This window comes from Phocoena phocoena, chromosome 1, assembly GCF_963924675.1.
Source record: "Phocoena phocoena chromosome 1, mPhoPho1.1, whole genome shotgun sequence".
Lineage (NCBI taxonomy): Eukaryota > Metazoa > Chordata > Mammalia > Artiodactyla > Phocoenidae > Phocoena > Phocoena phocoena.
Window position 1 is genome coordinate 12,243,776 of NC_089219.1, and position 18,317 is coordinate 12,262,092.

General features: G+C 53.8%; 2 protein-coding genes across 7 annotated transcripts; one reads left to right on the top strand and one right to left on the bottom strand.

Annotated features, from left to right (window-relative positions):
• Positions 1-4,007: 4,007 nt before the first annotated feature.
• On the top strand, positions 4,008-6,522 carry SRARP (steroid receptor associated and regulated protein). The gene is made up of 3 exons (XM_065872956.1): positions 4,008-4,035; positions 4,636-4,788; positions 6,092-6,522. Exons 1-3 carry the CDS (start codon positions 4,008-4,010, stop codon positions 6,520-6,522), a joined length of 612 nt encoding a protein of 203 aa, XP_065729028.1.
• Positions 6,523-14,951: 8,429 nt separating this feature from the next.
• On the bottom strand, positions 14,952-17,083 carry HSPB7 (heat shock protein family B (small) member 7). 6 transcript variants are annotated; one of them, XM_065891846.1, is made up of 3 exons: positions 16,903-17,083; positions 16,315-16,433; positions 14,952-15,131 (listed from the first exon to the last, which is right to left on the bottom strand). In XM_065891846.1, exons 1-3 carry the CDS (start codon positions 17,081-17,083, stop codon positions 14,952-14,954), a joined length of 480 nt encoding a protein of 159 aa, XP_065747918.1. The 6 variants fall into 6 exon arrangements, with proteins under 6 accessions (XP_065747918.1, XP_065747927.1, XP_065747890.1 ...); XM_065891855.1 differs by having other exon boundaries at positions 14,952-15,089; positions 16,300-16,433; XM_065891818.1 differs by having other exon boundaries at positions 16,300-16,433.
• Positions 17,084-18,317: the final 1,234 nt, after the last annotated feature.

Sequence of the window (18,317 nt, forward strand, 5' to 3'; positions counted from 1 at the left end):
CTGTACCTTGACTATGTCAATATAAATATCCTGGTTGTGATATTGTACTACAGTTTTGCAAGGTGTTACCATTGGGGGAAACTGGGTAAAAGATGGAGAGGGGGATGGAATTGCTCTGTATTGTTTCTTACAATTGCATGTGAACCTACAATTATTTCAAAATAAAAAGTTCAATTAAAGAGAAAGTCCAGCAATGTTTCTATTTCTGCAGGAAACTGATGCTCAAAGATGGAAATCAGGGCATTAAGTTTGAAGGTGATGCAGATCTAGTCTATTTCATGCAGGCAAAAAATAGTTACATAACTTACCATTCATCACAATAAGTATTGTTGCCTAGAGGAAAGTGCCTAAGGAAGGTAAGGCTGTAGATGGAGCAGTTGCTACAACTGACCATTATGGTGAGAGTGAGGACCACAAGGACTGTGGGGTGAACTGGCTGTTTATAATTACACTGAAGAGTTTCAAAAAAGAAATATTTAGGGTTTAAATTCTCAGCTCAAGACAGAGCCAGAGAACCAGGGCCCACTCCTGATTACTCTAAATATGTTTTCTCATCTCTTGTAGCCACAGGGTTTATGCAGTCAAAAATTGGATGGAGCTGATCCTGTGGGTTGCTAAACTGCGATGTAATTGCAATGTAAGGTGTAATATAATTGCAGTATAACTGCAACGGGCCAGATGCATTGACTGGGAACAAGGGACACTTAGGAGTCAAAATGGGGATGTTTGGGTGGATGCAGATGACTGAGTTCCCTGACTCTCCAAATCCAGAATTCAATGAAACTCTCGTGCCACAGAAGCAGCCCCTCCTCCCATGGAATGGGCTGGTCCTGCGTTCCCTGGAGAGCATGTAATAACCTCATAGTAGGAAGTTATTTTGCAAGGAGATGCTGGTTCCTTTCAGAGACCACTCCACCATCCTTTATTTGTCTCCAGATCTATAAAGAGAGTCTAATTCCAAAATGCCCCCGGGGAATAAGCACAGAGTCTGACTATGGAGATGGCTTACACACAAGAAAGAAAGAAGGAAAGGAAGGGAAGGGAAGGGGGGTGGAAGGAAAAGAAGGAAGGAGGGAGAGAAGGAGGAAGAGAAAGAGAGAGAGAGAGAGCACCTTAACTAATAAATGAGCTGAAACGGGAATATAGGTGTAACTGGATTCTAAAGGTGCTAGTTCCAGGAGGAAGGGAGATTACATTAGACTTGGCAGAATATCTCGATACAAATGCACATTACAGAGATTTGGGTGTTTTAATGTTCCAGCTGAGAATGGTTCTAACAGCACAGTTGGTTGAATAAAATCTGGACCCCACAGTTGTCTTCATTAAATGACGGTGAGATGACGGAAACTCGTTAGAGTAATAGAGAGGAAGAAATGCAAAAATTTGGGCAGGGTGGTTGTATACATGGGAGTAAGTATACATGTGTTGATTGAATGAGTGAAGGACTGACTTTCCTGGTTTCTCACTAGGGGCCATTCCTCCAGTGTACTACTAACTGGCCCCCTCACCCTGAGCTCCTCCCCCTCTAACCCCCTCTTCCCCTTAGCCCTCAGAGTGAGACACAGGTCCCGTCACCATCTCCAAAGTCTCCGGCCTAAACCTCATCCACCCCCTACCCTAAAGTCTTCCCAAAGCTCAGTCACTATTTACACATGGGCTACCTTGCATTTTCCCAATAAGGAGATTTTTTTTTAACTGGTTGGCCAGCTTGTGGATGTAAACTTGAAGCGCTGTAGATAAACTGACAGATGTCTATTTATACAATTTAGTTTATCATTTTGATTATAAACAGCTTAAAAATCATGAATTATATAACAGTGTATTAATTTATAAATGCTACTTTTCTTTTTCTCTGCTCACTTTTCATGTAATGGTTTCCTTTACTCTTCACAGACATCCTCGGCACACATCCTTGACATACACTTTTAAATTCCTTTTCATTTTGAAAACTTTGTTAAAGTACACAGGAGTAGTGAAAATAATGAAATATTTTCTATACGCCTATTACCCAGATTCAACAGTTAACTTTTGCTAAGTGTACTTAGGATATCCTTCCTTTCTTTCTTTCTTTTTTTATTTTTTAAGATATTGGGGGTGGGAGTTTATTAATTAATTTATTTATTTTTGCTGTGTTGGGTCTTCGTTTCTGTGTGAGGGCTTTCTCTAGTTGTGGCAAGCGGGGACCACTCTTCATCGCGGTGCGCGGGCCTCTCACTATCGCGGCCTCTCTTGTTGCGGAGCACAGGCTCCAGACGCGCAGGCTCAGTAGTTGTGGCTCACGGGCCTAGTTGCTCCGCGGCATGTGGGATCCTCCCAGACCAGGGCTGTGGGATCCTCCCAGACCAGGGCTCGAACCCGTGTCCCCTGCACTAGCAGGCAGTTCTCAACCACTGCGCCACCAGGGAAGCCCCTCTTTCTTTTTTTTTTGGCTGCACTGTGAGGCATGTGGATCTTAGCTCTCCCCACTGACCAGGGATGGAACCCGTGCACCCTGCAATGGGAGCGCGGAGTCTTAACCACTGGACCGTCAAGGAAGTCCCTATCCTTCCTTTCTTTTTTTTTTAAATTTATTTAACGTATTGGTTTTTGGCTGCGTTGGGTCTTTGTTGCTGTGTGCGGGCCTTCTCTAGTTGCGGCGAGTGGGGGCTACTCTTCGTTGCGGTGCGTGGGCTTCTCATTGTGGTGGCTTCTCTTGTTCAGCACGGGCTCTAGGGCACAGGCTCAGTAGTTGTGGCCCACAGGCTTAGTTGCTCCGCGGCATGTGGGATCTTCCCGGACCAGGGCCCGAACCCGTGTCCCCTGCATTGGCAGGCAGATTCTTAACCACTGCGCCACCAGGGAAGTCCCTGTCACATCTCTTTCTAACCCAGCCAGGAGAAGGTCTCCAATTATAAGGACTAGTGTGATTAGATTGAACTCACTCAGATAATCCAGAGCAATATCCCTATCTCAAAGTCCACACCTCTGATAAATATATATATTTAAATAAATATATATTTGGTCTTCTGGTTCCTGGCACAGAGCTCCTAACAGCCTTGAAATTTCCCAGGTCAGGAGAGTGAAAAGGGTGTCTTTTGTTATGTAACTGAGGTGAATTTTGGAAAGCCCCTGTGTCACCTAAGAATGTGGGCAGGAGAACCAACCACGTGATTAGAGGGTTGGAACTGTCAGTCCCACCGACCCACTGACCTCTGTGATGTGAGCGGGGCTGGAGATTGATGGCCACCAAAGGCCAGTGATTTGATCAGTCGTGCCTATGTAACGAACCTCCATTAAAACCCAAAAGAACAGGGTTTGGAGAGCTTCTGGGTTGCCGAACACGTGGAGACTGAGGAAAAGTGGCACTCTCAGACAGTGTGGAAGCTCCTAGCCCTCCACACATACCTCGCCTGTGCATCTCTTCCATCTGGCTGTTCCTGAGTTATATTCTTTTATAACAAACTAGTAATCTAGCAAGTAAAATGTTTCTCTGAGTTCTGTGATCTGCTCTAGCAAACTAATCGAATCCAAGGAGTGCATTGTGGGACCCTCCCATCTGTAGGTCAGAAGCACAGGTGACAAACCAGGACTTGTGATTGATGTCTGTGACGGGCAGTCTTGTAGGACTGACCTCTTAGCCTGTGAGATGTGAAGCTATCTCCAGGTAGGTCATGTCAGAAATGAATTAATTGGTTGGTAATGTGGAACAAAACAAAACAAAACACATCAGAACTGGTGTCAGAATTGGAATACCTTTAATCACACCTGCAAAGACGCTTTTGCTGTGTAAGGTGACATTTTTCACAGGTTCTGGGGATTAAGGCATGGACATCTTTGGGGTACCATCTTCTACCATACATAGTTACTTATTTATAGTAGTACTACTGTTTCTGTTTAATGAAGCCATACCAAGTTTCCTCTTGTGGACAAAGAATGTCACCTGCCATAACAGTAAACAAAGGATGTTGCAGCCATCAAGCCACCAGCCAATGCAGCCACCCCAACAGTGCAACCTGAAGGGATCCAGGATGGAGAAAAACAGGATACTGACCCTAGGTAAGGTGGAGCCCTCATGATGGGGTTAGTGCCCTTGTAAAAGGGACCCCAGAGAGCTTTCTTGCACTTTCTGTGAGGTGAAGACACAGTGGAAAGATAGCCATCTATGAACCAGTAGACAGGTCCTTACCAAACACTAAAGTCTACAGGCGCCTTGATCTCAGACTTCCCAGCATCCAGAACTGTGAGAAACAAACGTTTGTGGTTTAACTCCCCTAGTCTATTACTGCTCGAACTGACTAAGACATGGACATATTGTCAGCAGTATTCCATATAGTCCTTAGGTAGAAAAGAAGCAAAACTCAAAACAACTAAAAACTGGGAATGCAGCCAGAGAATGACTGAGGTTTGGGAAACTGAGGCCTGGATGAGAAGGTTCCAAGGCTTGTCTCAAGTGAGGAAGCAGCTGGAGTTGGAGGAAACAACATCTGTTTGGCAGAAGGCCTACCTCCCAGTGAGCCGACAGCAATCCTGTTGACATAACCCCGTTGACCAAAGCGATCCCCCAACTGCTCCAAGCCAGTTCCTGTGGCACGTGGTGGAATTCACTCAGCGGATCCGGAGCTGGTAAATATAAAACGTTTGGTCCTTGGGTGGGAGCTGCATCCTGGAAAAGGCCGCTGACGACGGCTCCCTCTGCCAGTGCTAAGCCAGGCGCTATGGAATCAGTAACAGTCCCAACAGAAGACCCCAGAGACCTGAGAGCCTGCCCCAAAGTCAGGGGCCTGGAGATGGGCCTGGAGACTAGCTCAGGTAAGAGGTGGCAGAGGGTGCCTCAGCCCTGAAGCTGAGGGGGGCTGGGCAGGCTGGGGGGTGCTGGCAGCAGAGGGCAGACACCCTCCCCTCCGGGGCCGCCAGGATTCTCAAGCCATGGGTGGGCTTCATTTACAGTTGAACCTTGAACAACTTGGGGGTTAAGGGCGCTGACCCTCCACGCAGGAGAAAATCCGCCTATAACTACAATCCGCCCTTCGTATCTGAGGTTCCACATCCACCGATTCAGCCTACTACGGATTGTGTAGTAATTGGTATTTATTGAAAAACATCTGCATATAAGTGGACCTGCGGTTCAAACCCGTGTTGTTCAAGGATCGACTGTATTTCCTGTGTTAACTAACCTACCAGCACAGAAGCTTCCTTCTGAAGCCTGTGTCGTAGTGAAGAGCACGTAGCGAAGAGGATGGATTTGTTTATTATTTGGGTAACTTGAAACGTTGCTTTTCTAAGAGCACAGCCTTTGGGTTCAGAGAGACCTGCTCTGGCCTTGCTTCACCGATAAATCGATTGATTGGCTCTTGGCTTCTCCCCGTTTGGCGGGGTGGACAGAGCAGAGATCCCCAGGGCAGAGGGGACCGCCGGACGAGGTTATGGTGGGGAAGGAAGGACAGCACGATGTTCCCTGAGGACCACCAACATCTGTACAAGCTGAGCCTGAGTTTCCTCACCTGTAGAAGGTGGCCGGGGCTCTCCTCTTACTCCTCACTACAGCGCGGCCCGTGGACCAGCAGTACCGGCATTCCCTGGGAGCTTGTTAGAAACGCAGACCCGCAGGCTCCACTCCAGACCCGCTCGCTGTACCAGAATCTGCATGTTCACAAGATGCTCAGGCAGCTCGTGGGCACAGCGGGGTTGAGAGGTTCTGATGCAGTGGCCTCCATGTTCCTGGAAGGCAGAGAGCTGATAGGGGGAAGCCAGGTTTAAACTCAGGTCTCCCCAGTGCTGAAATCCACGCTCTTAGGCCCCGCTGTCTTCCCATCTTTGTGCGTCAACTAACACGCAGTTAAATCCCTGTTAACTCTACTCAGTATTCTGTAATAACCTATACGGGAAGAGAATCCGAAAAAGAATGTATGTATGTATATGTATAACTGAATCGCTGTGCTGTACACCTGAAACTAACACAACATGGTAAATCAACTACACTCCAATATAAAATAAAAATTAAATTAAAAAAAGTCCCTGTTGAAGGAATGAACAAGTTAATGAACACATGAACTAATGGAACCATATCCCTTTCAGTGCTAACACAAATCTTTGGTCTTTTCCTTCCTTCTAGGTGGAAAGCCGGCCCGCCATCAGAAGGCCATCCCCAAAGCTCACTTAACTTTCGTTATCGACTGTACTCGTGGGAAACACATCTCCCTGGCAGCACTCCCAGGGCCACCCCGCGTCCCTAGTCCCAACTTAGGACCTGTCATCCCTCCAATGAAGACTTACATCTTGTTATGTGGGGAAAACCAGCCCCCCCATATAAATCAGGAGGCTCCCCTAGGTGGGGGAGGCCTTGCCCAGACCAGGGGGCCCCTGCCACCCTGCAGAGAGACTACAGCCCCAGATTCCTCCCCAGCCAGCCCACTCTGCCTCCAGGGGGCTCCTGAAGCCAAGGGGGGCCCTGCGAAGACGGTGTCCTCGAGGTCTTCAGCTTGGGGAACGGTCATCGTCTCGCTCAAAGCCCTCTCCTCCTGTGTCTGTGCGCAGGCTGATTAACTGGAAGAGCCTGGCCAAGGGAGGAGAGGGCTGGCGACCCAAGCTCCAGAGTTCAGCAGATGCAGTTCCCAGGGTTCACTCCCTCTTCCCCAGCCAAGCAGAAGTCTTTTGTGCCTGAGCCAGGGAAGGAGCATTAGATCCCTAAAGGACATCTGAAACAGCCACGAGTATCCTACTTCTCCATCCGCTCCATCTTTGTTCACCTTTCAGCGGAAGCCAGATAAGGCAATGCCACATAGAAAGAGACTCATCCACTAATACAGCGAATTCTGAAGGAGCATCTCCCACACGCCAGGCCCCGCAAAGTGCTAAAGAAGACCCTACAGCTTTCCTGGAGCTTGTACTCTTGGGCGTGGGGAAGAAAGGTTAAACAACGACACTACAGCTTTCCTGGAGCTTGTACTCTTGGGCGTGGGGAAGAAAGGTTAAACAACGACACTACAGCTTTCCTGGAGCTTGTACTCTTGGGCGTGGGGAAGAAAGGTTAAACAACGACACTACAGCTTTCCTGGAGCTTGTACTCTTGGGGGTGGGGAAGAAAGGTTAAACAACCTAATAAAGATGATCTTGGACAGTGTAATGAGTGCTGTGTAGAAACTGAAACAGGGTGCTGGGATGGAAAATGATGGGGCAAAGAGCTTTTCTGATACACTGATTGGGAAAGGCCTCTCTGAGTGGGTAATGAAGTATGATCTGAAAGATGAGAAGGAGCCAGCACTGCGAACCATCCTCCCTAGGGTCACCTGGTTGGCATCTCATCCCAGAGCAGGAGTCAGAACCTCCCAGCACAATGGGCAGGGGTAGCACATTGCCTGCTGTCAGCTCACGTGCAAGTGTGTAGGTCACTAGGGATCACCCGGAGGGCACAGGACTCAGGATGGGAGAATCAAGGGCCCAGGTGGGATGGGAAGTAAGGGGAACTGGCTTCTCAAGAGGGGGCAGAAGTGCTCAGAAAGGGAATGGAGTACCATGTTTGAATGAATGAAAATAAGAGATGTTATTTATTGAGCTGCATGCCAGGATTATACTGCCCTCTAGGGATACAGAAAAGGGGGCTGGGGGCTTTGTCCCTACCCCGCAGGGCAGTCCTGTCCTCAGCAGGAAGTAGGGGTTGCTGTGAGGGGAAGTGTAGGTCTAAGAGATGCACAGAGCTGTGTGAGATTCATCTGAGGAAGAGTGTCTCAAGGCTCTTGGATTAAAATTGCTGAATGTTCATTTATTCAATGACGGTTTTACTAGGTTCCTACAAACACTAGTGGCTAACATGTACTGACCATTTGGTCTGTGCCAGGGATGTGACATCCTCCAGGTGTCAGTACCGGGAAGCACTGTTTTGTACCCATTTCACAAATTAGAGAATCGAGGCACAGAGAGGTTGAGGAATGCACTCAAGGTCTCATAGACTGGTGCAGTTGGGATTCGAACCCAAGCCAGCCTGGTGCTCAATTTCTTCCTCTTAACTGTAGAGCAGATGGCCTCTCATCCTGGCAGGGTCTCTTCTAAACAGAGGGGATCTAGAGAGAGCAGACGCTGTCCTCAACGAGCTCACAGCCTGGTGGGGGAGGCAAGAAGAAGGTGACTATTGCAATAGCTTCTGGTAAGTGCAACAGTAAGGGCACAGAGAATGATGTTAGTGCTGGAGGAGGATGCCCAGCCCATTAGGGACAGGAGATCAAGGAGGGCTTCCTGCAGGAAGTGGCATCTAAACTAAAATCTGACCAGTGAGTGAGTCATACAAAGGCAAGGGGGCCGGGGTGGGGAGTGTTCCAAGGAGAAGGACCAAAGTTATTCAGTCTGGCTGGAGTATTCATTCACTCACCAAGTATTTGTTGGGCACCCACTGTGTGCTAATCTCTGGGCTAGACCCTGGGATGGAGCAGTGATAGACAGACAAGGCCCTGCCATGAAGGAGCTTATCCTCCAGCTGGGGGAGACAATGCATGTACACACTCGAAACAGAGAGGCCCGAGAAGTGACAGGGACCATTTCATGTGAGGCCTTGCAGGCCACGATGAGGTCTTTGTTTTTTGTTTGTTTGTTGTTTTTTGGGCAGCGCTGCATGGCTTGGCTTGGCTTGTGGGATCTTAATTCCCCCATCAGGGACCGAACCTGGGCCCCCCGCAGTGAGAGCACGGAGTCCTAACCACTGGACCGCCAGGAATTCCCGAGGTCTTTTTATTTTATTCTGAGATGGGGATCGTTGGAAATTGTGAGCAGACAGCAACATGACCTACCTTTAAAAACAATTCCTTAGCTCTTGCGCTGGGATAGGAAGGCAGAGGAGGAAGCTGAGGAGGCTGCACCTTAATCCAGGCAAAGGGGGTGATAGTCTGGATTAGGGAGGTGGTGAGAGAATAGTCTGGATCACATTTACCCGCCTCCTCTTTCCTCCCCCTGCTGAGAATCACTGGACTAGAAAAGCCCAAAGACGTCGCTGCAAAGGGAGTTTGAGACCCACAAGGAAAAGTGTGGGGCTGCGGGTCTAGCTTTGCGCCAGAAGGTGTCGCCCTATCATCAGAATGGAGGCACCACTCCATGGTCTGGGTGGGGAGGGCGGCAACCTGCGCGCCGAGGGGCCGGCTCCATGGGGCCAGCCATCTGGTGGGGTCAAGTTTTCAGAAGCCAGACTTTCATTCTAACCAGAATCCCTCTCATCTAGAAAAATAACTACTGATGTTTTTCTATGCACCACACGTCACCTCAGTTCTTCTCACACTAGACTCAGGAGGTGGGTATAATTTTTGTTGCCGTTTTACAGGTGAAGAAACTGAGGCACAGAGAGATGAAATGATTTGCCCAAGGTCACCAACTAGAAAGAGGCAGAGCCCAAATCCCAATCCCAGGCAGTGTGACTATGTAGTCATAGCATCATAACCCTGTACTATGCTGTAGGTGCTCTGTTCTTGTGTGTTGAATGAGTGAGTGAAGGAAGAATGACATTCTCCAAGGACCCAGCCTAGGGCCTGGCAGTGTGTAGGGAGTGTGTGGGGGTCAAACACGTGAGTGAGGCCCTCACTGAGCTGCGGGTGCACCGGTGCAGGAGAACAGCTCAGTCTCTTCACCACAGTCCTGTGAGGTGCTGTCCCATTTTACACATGTGGAAACTGAGGCTCGGGCAGGTTAAGCAACTGGCCCACGGTCACACAGATAGTAAGTGGCAGAGCCAGGGTTGAAATGGAGGTAGTTCGCCCTCCGAGCTTTACCTACCCACAATACTGCAGGAATTGACTGAAAAGCTGTTGAGAGAAAGAATCAACAAAGAGATGAAAGACCTTACTGAACCGGTGAGTGGAATGTGTGAATCAGTGAATGTGTTTCCAGGTTGGCAGTCATGCCTAATCACGACGGTGTCCCCAGTGCCCTAAAAGTGCCTGGTACGTAATAGGTGGTCAAGAATTGTGTGGGAAGGAAAGAAGTAAGGAAGGGAGGAGTGAGGGAGGAAGGAAGGAAGGAAGGAAGGAAGGAAGGAAGGGATGAAGGGGCAGATTTGCTGTCCTGCTGTCTCCTCTCTGGCTCCCTGGGGCCAGCAGCCTCGCTTTGCGCCCTTCAGGGAGGCACCTCAGAGGGCCCCCACCCGGTCTAGCAGCCCTCAGGCTCCCATGGAAGGTTGACCCTGGGTCCAGGCCCTGGAGGGCCTCAGAGCTCAGGACTGGCCTGGCTGGCTGCCCAGGGTGAGCCCCAGGCCAGCTGTGCTGACTGTAAACAATACCTCCTCCCCTGCCCAGAGGCTCCTGCTGGCCGACTCAAGTCACCATGCCCCTCAGGACCCTCTCTTGTTTGAGGGCAGAGCCAGAGGGTGGAAGCTCGGTTTTCCCTGTTCAGAAAACAAGCACAGCGATTTTAACAGGAGCTTAGCATTTATCACGCTTATACTAAAACACCATCTCTCTCTGGTTGCTCACAGCAGCCCTGGGAGGGGGTTACTTGATCTTTGTTTGTGATGAGAAATTAAGGTTTCCAGGTGCTTTTCTCCCCCACCTCTACCCCCAGGGCCCAGACAGGTCTTCTGAGAGGACCCTGGGGAACATACCTTTTAGCTCCGCCTCACCTGCTTTTCCTGGAAAGAAGACCCCAGGTACAGGGCAGCTCCTCTGCCCTACCAGCCCAAGTCTTGGTCTTTTTTCTTTTTTAATCTATTTATTTGGTTGCACCAGGTCTTAGTTGCAGCAGGCAGGCTCCTTAGTTGCAGCAGGAGGTCTTCCTTAGTTGCAGTAGGAGGGCTCCTTAGTTGTGGCTCGCGGGCTACTTAGTTGCGTCACGAGAACTCTTAGTTGTGGCATGCATGTGGGATCCAGTTCCCTGACCAGGGATTGAACCTGGGCCTCCTGCAGTGGGAGCACAGAGTCTTAACCACTGTGCCGCCAGGGAAGTCCGCCAAGTCTTGGTCTTGATGGAGCCAGAGACAGTGTGGGTGAACTGGGGGTGTCAGGATCCAAATCTAAATAAAATAACAGGGCTCTAAATGAGCCCTTCTGGGCATTTTCAATGCATGGCATATGTGGGCTAGAGTCAACCACCATGTGCCAAGCCCCTTAAGTGAACTACAGAACAACCACAGCAGGTAGATCCTATTAAGCACCATTTTATGGTGCAATGGAGGCACAGAGAGGTTAAGTTACTTACTCAAGATCACAAAGCTCAGAAGCAGCAGAGCCAAGATTTGAAGCCAGGCGGTGTGACTCCAGAGTCCGCAATTGACCCTCCACCCTCTACTGAGGCTTCTTAACTTTAAAAAAAATTCTACAAACATTTACTTAGCTCCTTTCCCATGCCAGGCTCGGGAGCAGGAGGGCAGAATAAGGCATCTTCTGCCATGGCAGAACTGGGATCCAAGGCAGACTGGGAAGAGGATGGGGGAAGGGGGGAGATGGACGCGTACAATGTTGGAGGTGAGTCGGGGAAGGGTGGCCTGGGGATGGGGGGTTGGTCTGGTAGAGAAGCTCTGGCCTGCAGTTCTAGAGTCCTGGGTCTTCACCTCATCTCTGCCACTGACTTGCTGTGTGACCCTGGGCAAGATCCTACCCCTCCCTGGGCCTAGGTCCCACCATCAAACCATGAGTTTGGAATAACTCCCAGAGGACACAGGGCTGGCCAACCAAGCCTCAGGGTCTGCCCTCACTCCCAGGCATGTGCTCCTTTCATCTGAATTTGAGCTTCTTTTAAAGACAAGTTTTGGACCTAGGGTTCTTTGGGCTCTGTCTGTGACTCCGAGCTGGTAGCTCTGGAGGGCTTTCTGGAGGAGGAGGCTTTTGGCCTGGGCTAGGACTTTGAAAGTGATGGAACCTCCTAAGTCCTCCACACCCCTCTGGCACCACCTGACCTGGACCTTCTTGCAGGTCTCTAGCCCTAGAAGGCTGCATCTTTTCAACCGCCTCGGCCTCCTGCCCACCCCCACTCCAAAAGCTCTAAGATGTAGGAGCTCCCCTTCCCTATACAGGAAGGGAGCAGGGGAGCTGCCTCGGCCCTTTGGTGGTGGGGGACTGATCTGGGGTGACCCAGCAGAGGACCTTCTAGAGTCACAGACAATGATTCAAATTCCAGCCATACCACTTCTAAGCTGGGTGACCTTGGGCCAGTTGCTTGACCTCTCTGAACCTCCTGTCCTCCTTGGTACCTACCTTGTGTTTGTGATTGTTGTGGGGACGAGCATGTGTTTGGCACACACTAGGTGCTCAATGGATGCGGCTGCTATAATCATTCTTCACGGGGCGGGGGCGGGGCCCAGGGCCCGCAGCCAGGCCTATATTTAGCCTAGAAAGTGTGGGGGGCCAGTGGAGACAAAGCGTGGCGGCCAGCCCAGGCGCCAGGGGGCGGAGCCAGCGAAAGAAAGCCTGCAGTCCCCACGTCCCCGCCCTCCTCTTCCGCAGGGTCACCTTGGCAGGAGGGCACCTTCACTCTAGGCGTGCCTAGTCCCAGCGGCCGCTCTGTCCGCGGCGCAGCCCTCATCCTCTAAAACCGGGATCTGGGGAGGGGCCTGCTGGGGCCTGCGGGGTGGGGAGTATTCGGCCCCACTGGTGACTTAAGGAAATGCCCCCTTTCGCAGCCCAGCTTCCTGCCAGCCCGGCCCAGGGAGGGACGCCACTGGGGTCGGGACGCCAAGGTGAGCCTGACCCCAAGTGGGGGTCGAGGGAGGGGGAAAGCTGGTCCGGCGCCTCCCCTCAACTCCTCGCCGATGAGTGTCGGGCTGCAAATAGCCCAGTGGAATCAGTGAGTCACGGAGGCTGGAAATACCGCGCCCCCGCTTCCCTCCCCTCCTCCCGTCTGCACCGAGCTGCGCGGAGGAGCTCTGCGGAGGAACTCCGATTTCAGTAGCGCCTGGGGGTGTGCGTGTGAGTCCCTCCAAAGGGTACTCAGACTCCCTGAACCAGTCAGCTTCCCAGCCAGGTTTCAGCCGGGCTATGCCCCTGGGGCTGTGTGACTCTAGGCTAGTCACTCAGCCTCTCTGGTCCTCAGAACCCATCTGGTACGAGATAGGCTTCAAGAGCAACCCAGTGCAGCTGGCCCAACTTTGGTGTCCTTGTGCCTGGGACAGTGCCTGGCAGGTAGTAGCAGGGGCTGGCAGTTGGAAGAGAAGGCGATGCAAGGTTTTTCAGAGAAATAATTCCCAGATTATTGCCCTGGTGGACCTGGGAGCCAAAGGAGGGGGCCGAAGGACACCCACATTTCTGTGAGGTCTTGAACTTTGCTTGAGCTACCACCCCTGCCCCCAAATCTCAAGAAAGGTATGTCTGTTCATCCCTGGCCTTCGCACTCTGCTGCCTCCATCCCCATCCCAAGTTTGAGAACTTCAGGCGGGTGATCTCCAGAAGTCCATGGTTCTGTCGTTTATTGTGTGTGCGGGGTACAATGCCAGAACCCTGCTCTGCGCCCCCCACCCCGAGTCATTTCCTAAGGGCCCCAGAATGGCAGGGGTGAGAGGGCACCTTACAGAACACTGACCAAAGAGGTGCAGAGGGCCGAGGCTGGCCTTGCTACTTGCTCCAGGGGCCCCGACTAACTGGGAACCACCCTTACCCATCACCCCTGCTTCTGTATGTGGGAGACTGAGCCAGGGTCACGGGGGGCAGTTGGGGCTCCCCAGAATGAAGGGAGGTCCTTGCCCTGGACTGGGGACTGGGAGGGAGCTGGGGTGGGGACTCTTCCTGTGATTAGGACATTCTCTAGCAGGAAACTGTGGGCGCAGGGCGCACAGGCTGAGAGGCAGAATAAGGGGAACTACCCCCCACTGCACGGAGGGCTGGGAGGGCGGTTTGAGAGCAGCTTCTGACATCGTGGGTTCAAATCCGACCATCAGTGGTTAAGCTGGGCGCTCAACTGTTCAGACTCTGTCCCCATTGAGAAGAATGGAGATTGCAAATCTGATTTTAGAACATTCCGGATTTGGCTTTAACCAGTGGTAATGTTTAGTGTTTGAAGGACAAAGATAAGTGTGCATGTGTGTACGCCTGTTTGCGTGTGTGTGTGTGTGTGTGTGTGTGTGTGTGGTATACACACACCAAGCCTATAGCTTCACGGATTATAGAGGACGGGATGGGGGAGGTGAATGGCCACAAGGGAAGGTTGGCAGGAAGCTGGGGTCCTACCTTGAGGACCCAAAGCCCCATGCATGCTTCCTCTGTGGGGTAAGCTGTCTGCAGTGGAGGCAGCCCCGGGAGCCCAGGTCTCTGGCTGGGAGGGAGAAGGATCAGCCCCACCCCTTGGCCCAGGTTTACCTGGGGGCATATGAGCAGGTAACAGACGGTTCACACAGTTTATCACGAACCAGCTGTATTGGAAAAACCCCATCTATATACAGACACAATGTGGCCCTGCGCTGGCACAGCTGGCTGGCTGGGGCACCTTGTGGGCAGACAGCCTGGCAGCTGGTTCGGGGCTTGGAGGGCAGCATAGGGGAAGCGGACCATCATGGCTGTCTCTGGCCTCCCTGTGCCCGGCCAGTTCACTTTAGCTGGGAACCTCTGCCTGTGATCTCCCTCTGCCTCTCCCGCTCCCCTTGGCCAAGGGGGTCCCAGGTCCCCAGGTCCCCAGTCCCCCTGCCCCTGCCCTGCAGAGACTCCATAGATCAGAATTTGTCTGTCTGTCCTGCAGATTATTTGCCCAGAGATCCTGCCTGTCCCAATCCCCCTTCCCCAAACTGGCTTCTTCGGGATCTCCTGTTCTCCATCCCAATCCCTTTATTCTGGATTAAGTGAACGAGGCCATATCTGGAATCTGGGCGCCATGCGTGAAGCAAGGGGGTCCCTGGCCTGCCCTGGGTAGAGCAGAAGCCCACATTTGGAGGGGATGACCCACCTGGGGTCTGGGGTTGAGGTGTCAGGGCCTGAACCTGGGCTGAGATGTCCCGGAAGCTGTCATGAGGGGGTCAGGAGAGCCACTCTGGCCGGCCAGTGGGGAAGATGGGGGAGCTGGGGGAAGGGAGGGGGAGGCCCTCAGATTTTTATCTCGGTCCGGAAGATCTGCTGGACGTGCTCCGTGTGTGGTTGGCGCCGAGCCCGGATGGTGAGGCTGCCGTCCTCCCTCAGGGCCGAGGTCACCGACGTGGGGTCCACGTCCTCCGGCAGTTGGCACTTGTGAGCAAAGGTGTTCATGACCGTGCCATCGGCTGCCAGCTGGGGAAGGGGTAGTGGGTCAGGGCAGGCTGACCCCACCCTTGTCCTGCTCACGTCCAGCCACAGCCCCTGCTCCCCAGTCTAACCCCAGCTGGGACCCCCTGTGCCGAGGGGTTCTGCTCTCAGGTGCAGAGGCCCGGTCTAGGGGCTGGCCAGGGCTGAGCAGGGACAGGTACCGAGGTGCTTAGAGGAGCTCCAGTGGTCCTGGGGGAGAGGCAAGGGCTTGGTGGGGGAGCTCCGATGGGGAGGAGACTCAGTGGCAGAATCTGGGGCTCCTGAGCAGCAAGGAGGTGGCACAGAGCAGAGCTGAGCCCTCTTGGGTACCCGGATACACGGTGTCCACCGTCAGGGCTCAGCCGGCGGCCCCTCCTGCGTGACTCAGCCAGCACATGGTGTCCAGAGGAGCCTGGGGCGGCTGAGTCACTGGCGAGGGTGGCAGGGCTGGCACGTGCTGCCCACTGGTCCTGGTGCGCACAGTCCTTGGCTTCCCTGAGAGGCGCCCCTCGGGCATCCAGCCTCCTGTGCTCAGGGGAGAAAGCCAGGCCGAGGGGGATCCAGAGGCAGCCTTGGGCCAAGCCTCATCCCTAAGGAGCAGCAGTGGCTCTGGCCCGTGGGGGGCAGCATCCCTGTTCAGCCAGGGCCACACCCTCCTCCAGGGTGCAGGCCTCCTGGGAGCTGGGACTCAGAGACCCTAGTGACCAAGTGACCCTGAGACCTGTGGGTGGAGGGAGTGTGGGGTTTGGGGTGTGTGTGACCCTGAAGTGCAGGACCTCTGTGCAACCGTGGGCCTAATTCAGGGGTCCAGAGGTGAGGGACCAGTGAGCCCCCCACCTCTCCAGATGCCCACAGGAAGGGCTATCCTGCCTCAGCCATGATCTCCTTCCTCTCATCTCCCTTCTCACCTCCCTGCAGCATCCCTCCCCCCCTCCCCCATCCCCTGTGGCTTCCTCAGCTGCCCTGGACTCCGGAAGAAAGCATCTGGGAGCCTGGGGCAGAGAGAGGCAGCAACAGGGGGTCCCGTGGCCCACCAGCTACAGGAGCGAGGCCTCTAGTTTGTCCTGGGGGTTGGGGGGTACTGGGCAGGATGCGGGGTCCCGGGATGAGTGGGGACACAGGGCAGAGGGTACAGGCGTGGGGCCCAGGGTCTGGGGGCAGGGAGCGGGCTCACCTTCTCAGCTCGCACTTCGATGTTGTTGTTGGAGGTGGTGACGATGATGTCTTCAGGTGAGAAGTCGCTCACGTCCACGGCAAACTCATAGGCATCGCCCAGGGTCTTGATGTTGCCCTGCCCCCCGGGACGGGCTGTGGGGAGGGCTGCCGTAAGCAGAGCAGCGGGCGGGCTGGCACTCAGAACCCAGGTCTCAGGGCTCCCCCTCTGGAGGGAAGGGGCTGGCCACCCGGGCCTGAGCTCCCCCTCAGCCGTAGCTGCCACCCTCCCTGCCACCCGCCCTCTTGCAGCACACCTTTTCCGCCTGGGGGATGGGGCCTTACCCAGCACAGGTAGGGTGGTGTGTGTATATGTCTGTAGTGACCCACCCCAGGCCTGGAGTAGGGGTGCGTGTAGCTGAGCCCCAGGCCAGAGCTGTTTCTTGAAGGCCTGCCTGTTCTCACGGCCACATCTGTCTCTGTGGCCGCACCTGTCCCAGTGGTCACCCGCGGCTGCAGCTGTACGGAACTTGCTCCCAGCAGCTCGGCAGCTGCATCCATGTCGGGGGTGCCCTGGAGCAGGTGTCCCCTCCCTGGGTGCCTCCCCTCCCCACGGAGGACTTGCCTGGGAAGGCCAGGGGCTCCGAGTGGGGCCGCATGAAGCTGCCGAAATCCTCGGAGAACATGCTCAACGCCTTCTCCATGGGCGGCTCCTGGGCGGGAAGGGTGTGGGAGGCTGAGGAGGAGGAGGAGGAAGAATGGAAGCTTCTCTCCGCTCTGAAGGTGGAGGAGGTCCTGTGGCTCATCCACGGGAGGGCGGCCGGGCCCTGGCCAGTGGGCAGGGTGGACAGGAGGGCGCGTGGGCAGCAGGCTCGGAGGGAGCGTGCCGGGCCCCGGCTGCCGCCGCTTTATAAGGCCCAACCGTCCCTGGGCGCGGGGCCAGCCCCTTGTCTACCAGCTAAATTTAGTCCTCTCGGTGGCCCAGAGGGGCTGGAAATCTTCTCCAGTGAGACGGCGCTGCTGACAGTCCAACACAGGCAGGCCCAGGAGGCTGAGCTCACTGCCCAGCATTCCAGGCCGATAACTCCAGCCCTGGAGCCTCCCACGGCAACGAGATGGGGACCCATGCTGTCCCCTCGCCACTCAGACCCCTGGGCCCGCCTCAGGACCTTGTGTGTGTTCCGTGTTTCTGTGTCCCCCCCCACCAGACTGCAAGCTCCTTGAGGCCAGGGTTTCCTCTCTCTCCATCCCCTCTCCCCCTAAGTTCCAGCCCTTGGGGAGAGGGATGTAGGTATGAGTGATCAGGGCAGAAAGGCCCAAGCCCCTGGCTCTGGGGAGAGTGGGAGATGCGAGGTCAGGAGGTCAGGGGTGCATGGAGGACCCCCACCTGCTGGACCCCTGTGTGAGGCGAGGGGTTCCCTCCCTCAGGGCAGATAATGTTCACAGCCATCTCTTAGGAAGGACTGAGACAGCCCCGGAGGGGGGTATAGAACGTGCAACTGTTCCCCTGCCAGCTCCCACGGGGACCCAGATTTCATGCTTACCTCCCTCCCCACCCTCCACCTCCCAACTCTGGAACATTTCGGGACCCAAGAGGAGAAAGCTGAGGCCGGGCTGGGGCTTGGGCCTGGACTCAGGGGTGGAGAGCAGATCATTTAGTAATGGTCCTTAACAGTATAGAAGGTTATGTTCCCAGGAAATGTCTGCTTGACCTCCAGCTCAGAGGAGATGCTGGGGGTGGCAGCGGGCAGGGTCTTAGTCAGAGGTAGAGGAGAGTTCCGCAAGACAATCATTCTAGCTCTGACTTCTGAGATGCCTGCTGGGCACCGGCTCCTGGCTGTGAGCTCTCCAGCATGGCCTCATTTGATCCCCGCACGGCTCAGGAAGGAGATGGTATTCCCATTTTATAGATAGAGAAACAGAGCCTCACAGAGAGCCTGGGGCTTGCACACGAACAAGTGGCAGAGCTGGGATTTGAACCCTGTCTTATCTGATCCAAACCCTCCAGGAGGCCAGGGTGGGCTGAACATTTGTGTATGG

Excerpts from the sequence above, each read along its gene's own strand:
- SRARP (XM_065872956.1), top strand. The coding sequence starts at position 4,008 with ATGGAGAAAAACAGGATACTGACCCTAG. Across the intron at positions 4,036-4,635 it reads AAACAGGATACTGACCCTAG|CTGCATCCTGGAAAAGGCCG; the intron begins GTAAGGTGGAGC and ends CTTGGGTGGGAG. Across the intron at positions 4,789-6,091 it reads GGGCCTGGAGACTAGCTCAG|GTGGAAAGCCGGCCCGCCAT; the intron begins GTAAGAGGTGGC and ends CCTTCCTTCTAG.
- HSPB7 (XM_065891809.1), bottom strand. The coding sequence starts at position 17,083 with ATGAGCCACAGGACCTCCTCCACCTTCAGAGCGGAGAGAAGCTTCCAT. Across the intron at positions 16,446-16,902 it reads GGAGCCCCTGGCCTTCCCAG|CCCTCCCCACAGCCCGTCCC; the intron begins GCAAGTCCTCCG and ends TGCTTACGGCAG. Across the intron at positions 15,132-16,299 it reads TCGAAGTGCGAGCTGAGAAG|CTGGCAGCCGATGGCACGGT; the intron begins GTGAGCCCGCTC and ends CCCCTTCCCCAG.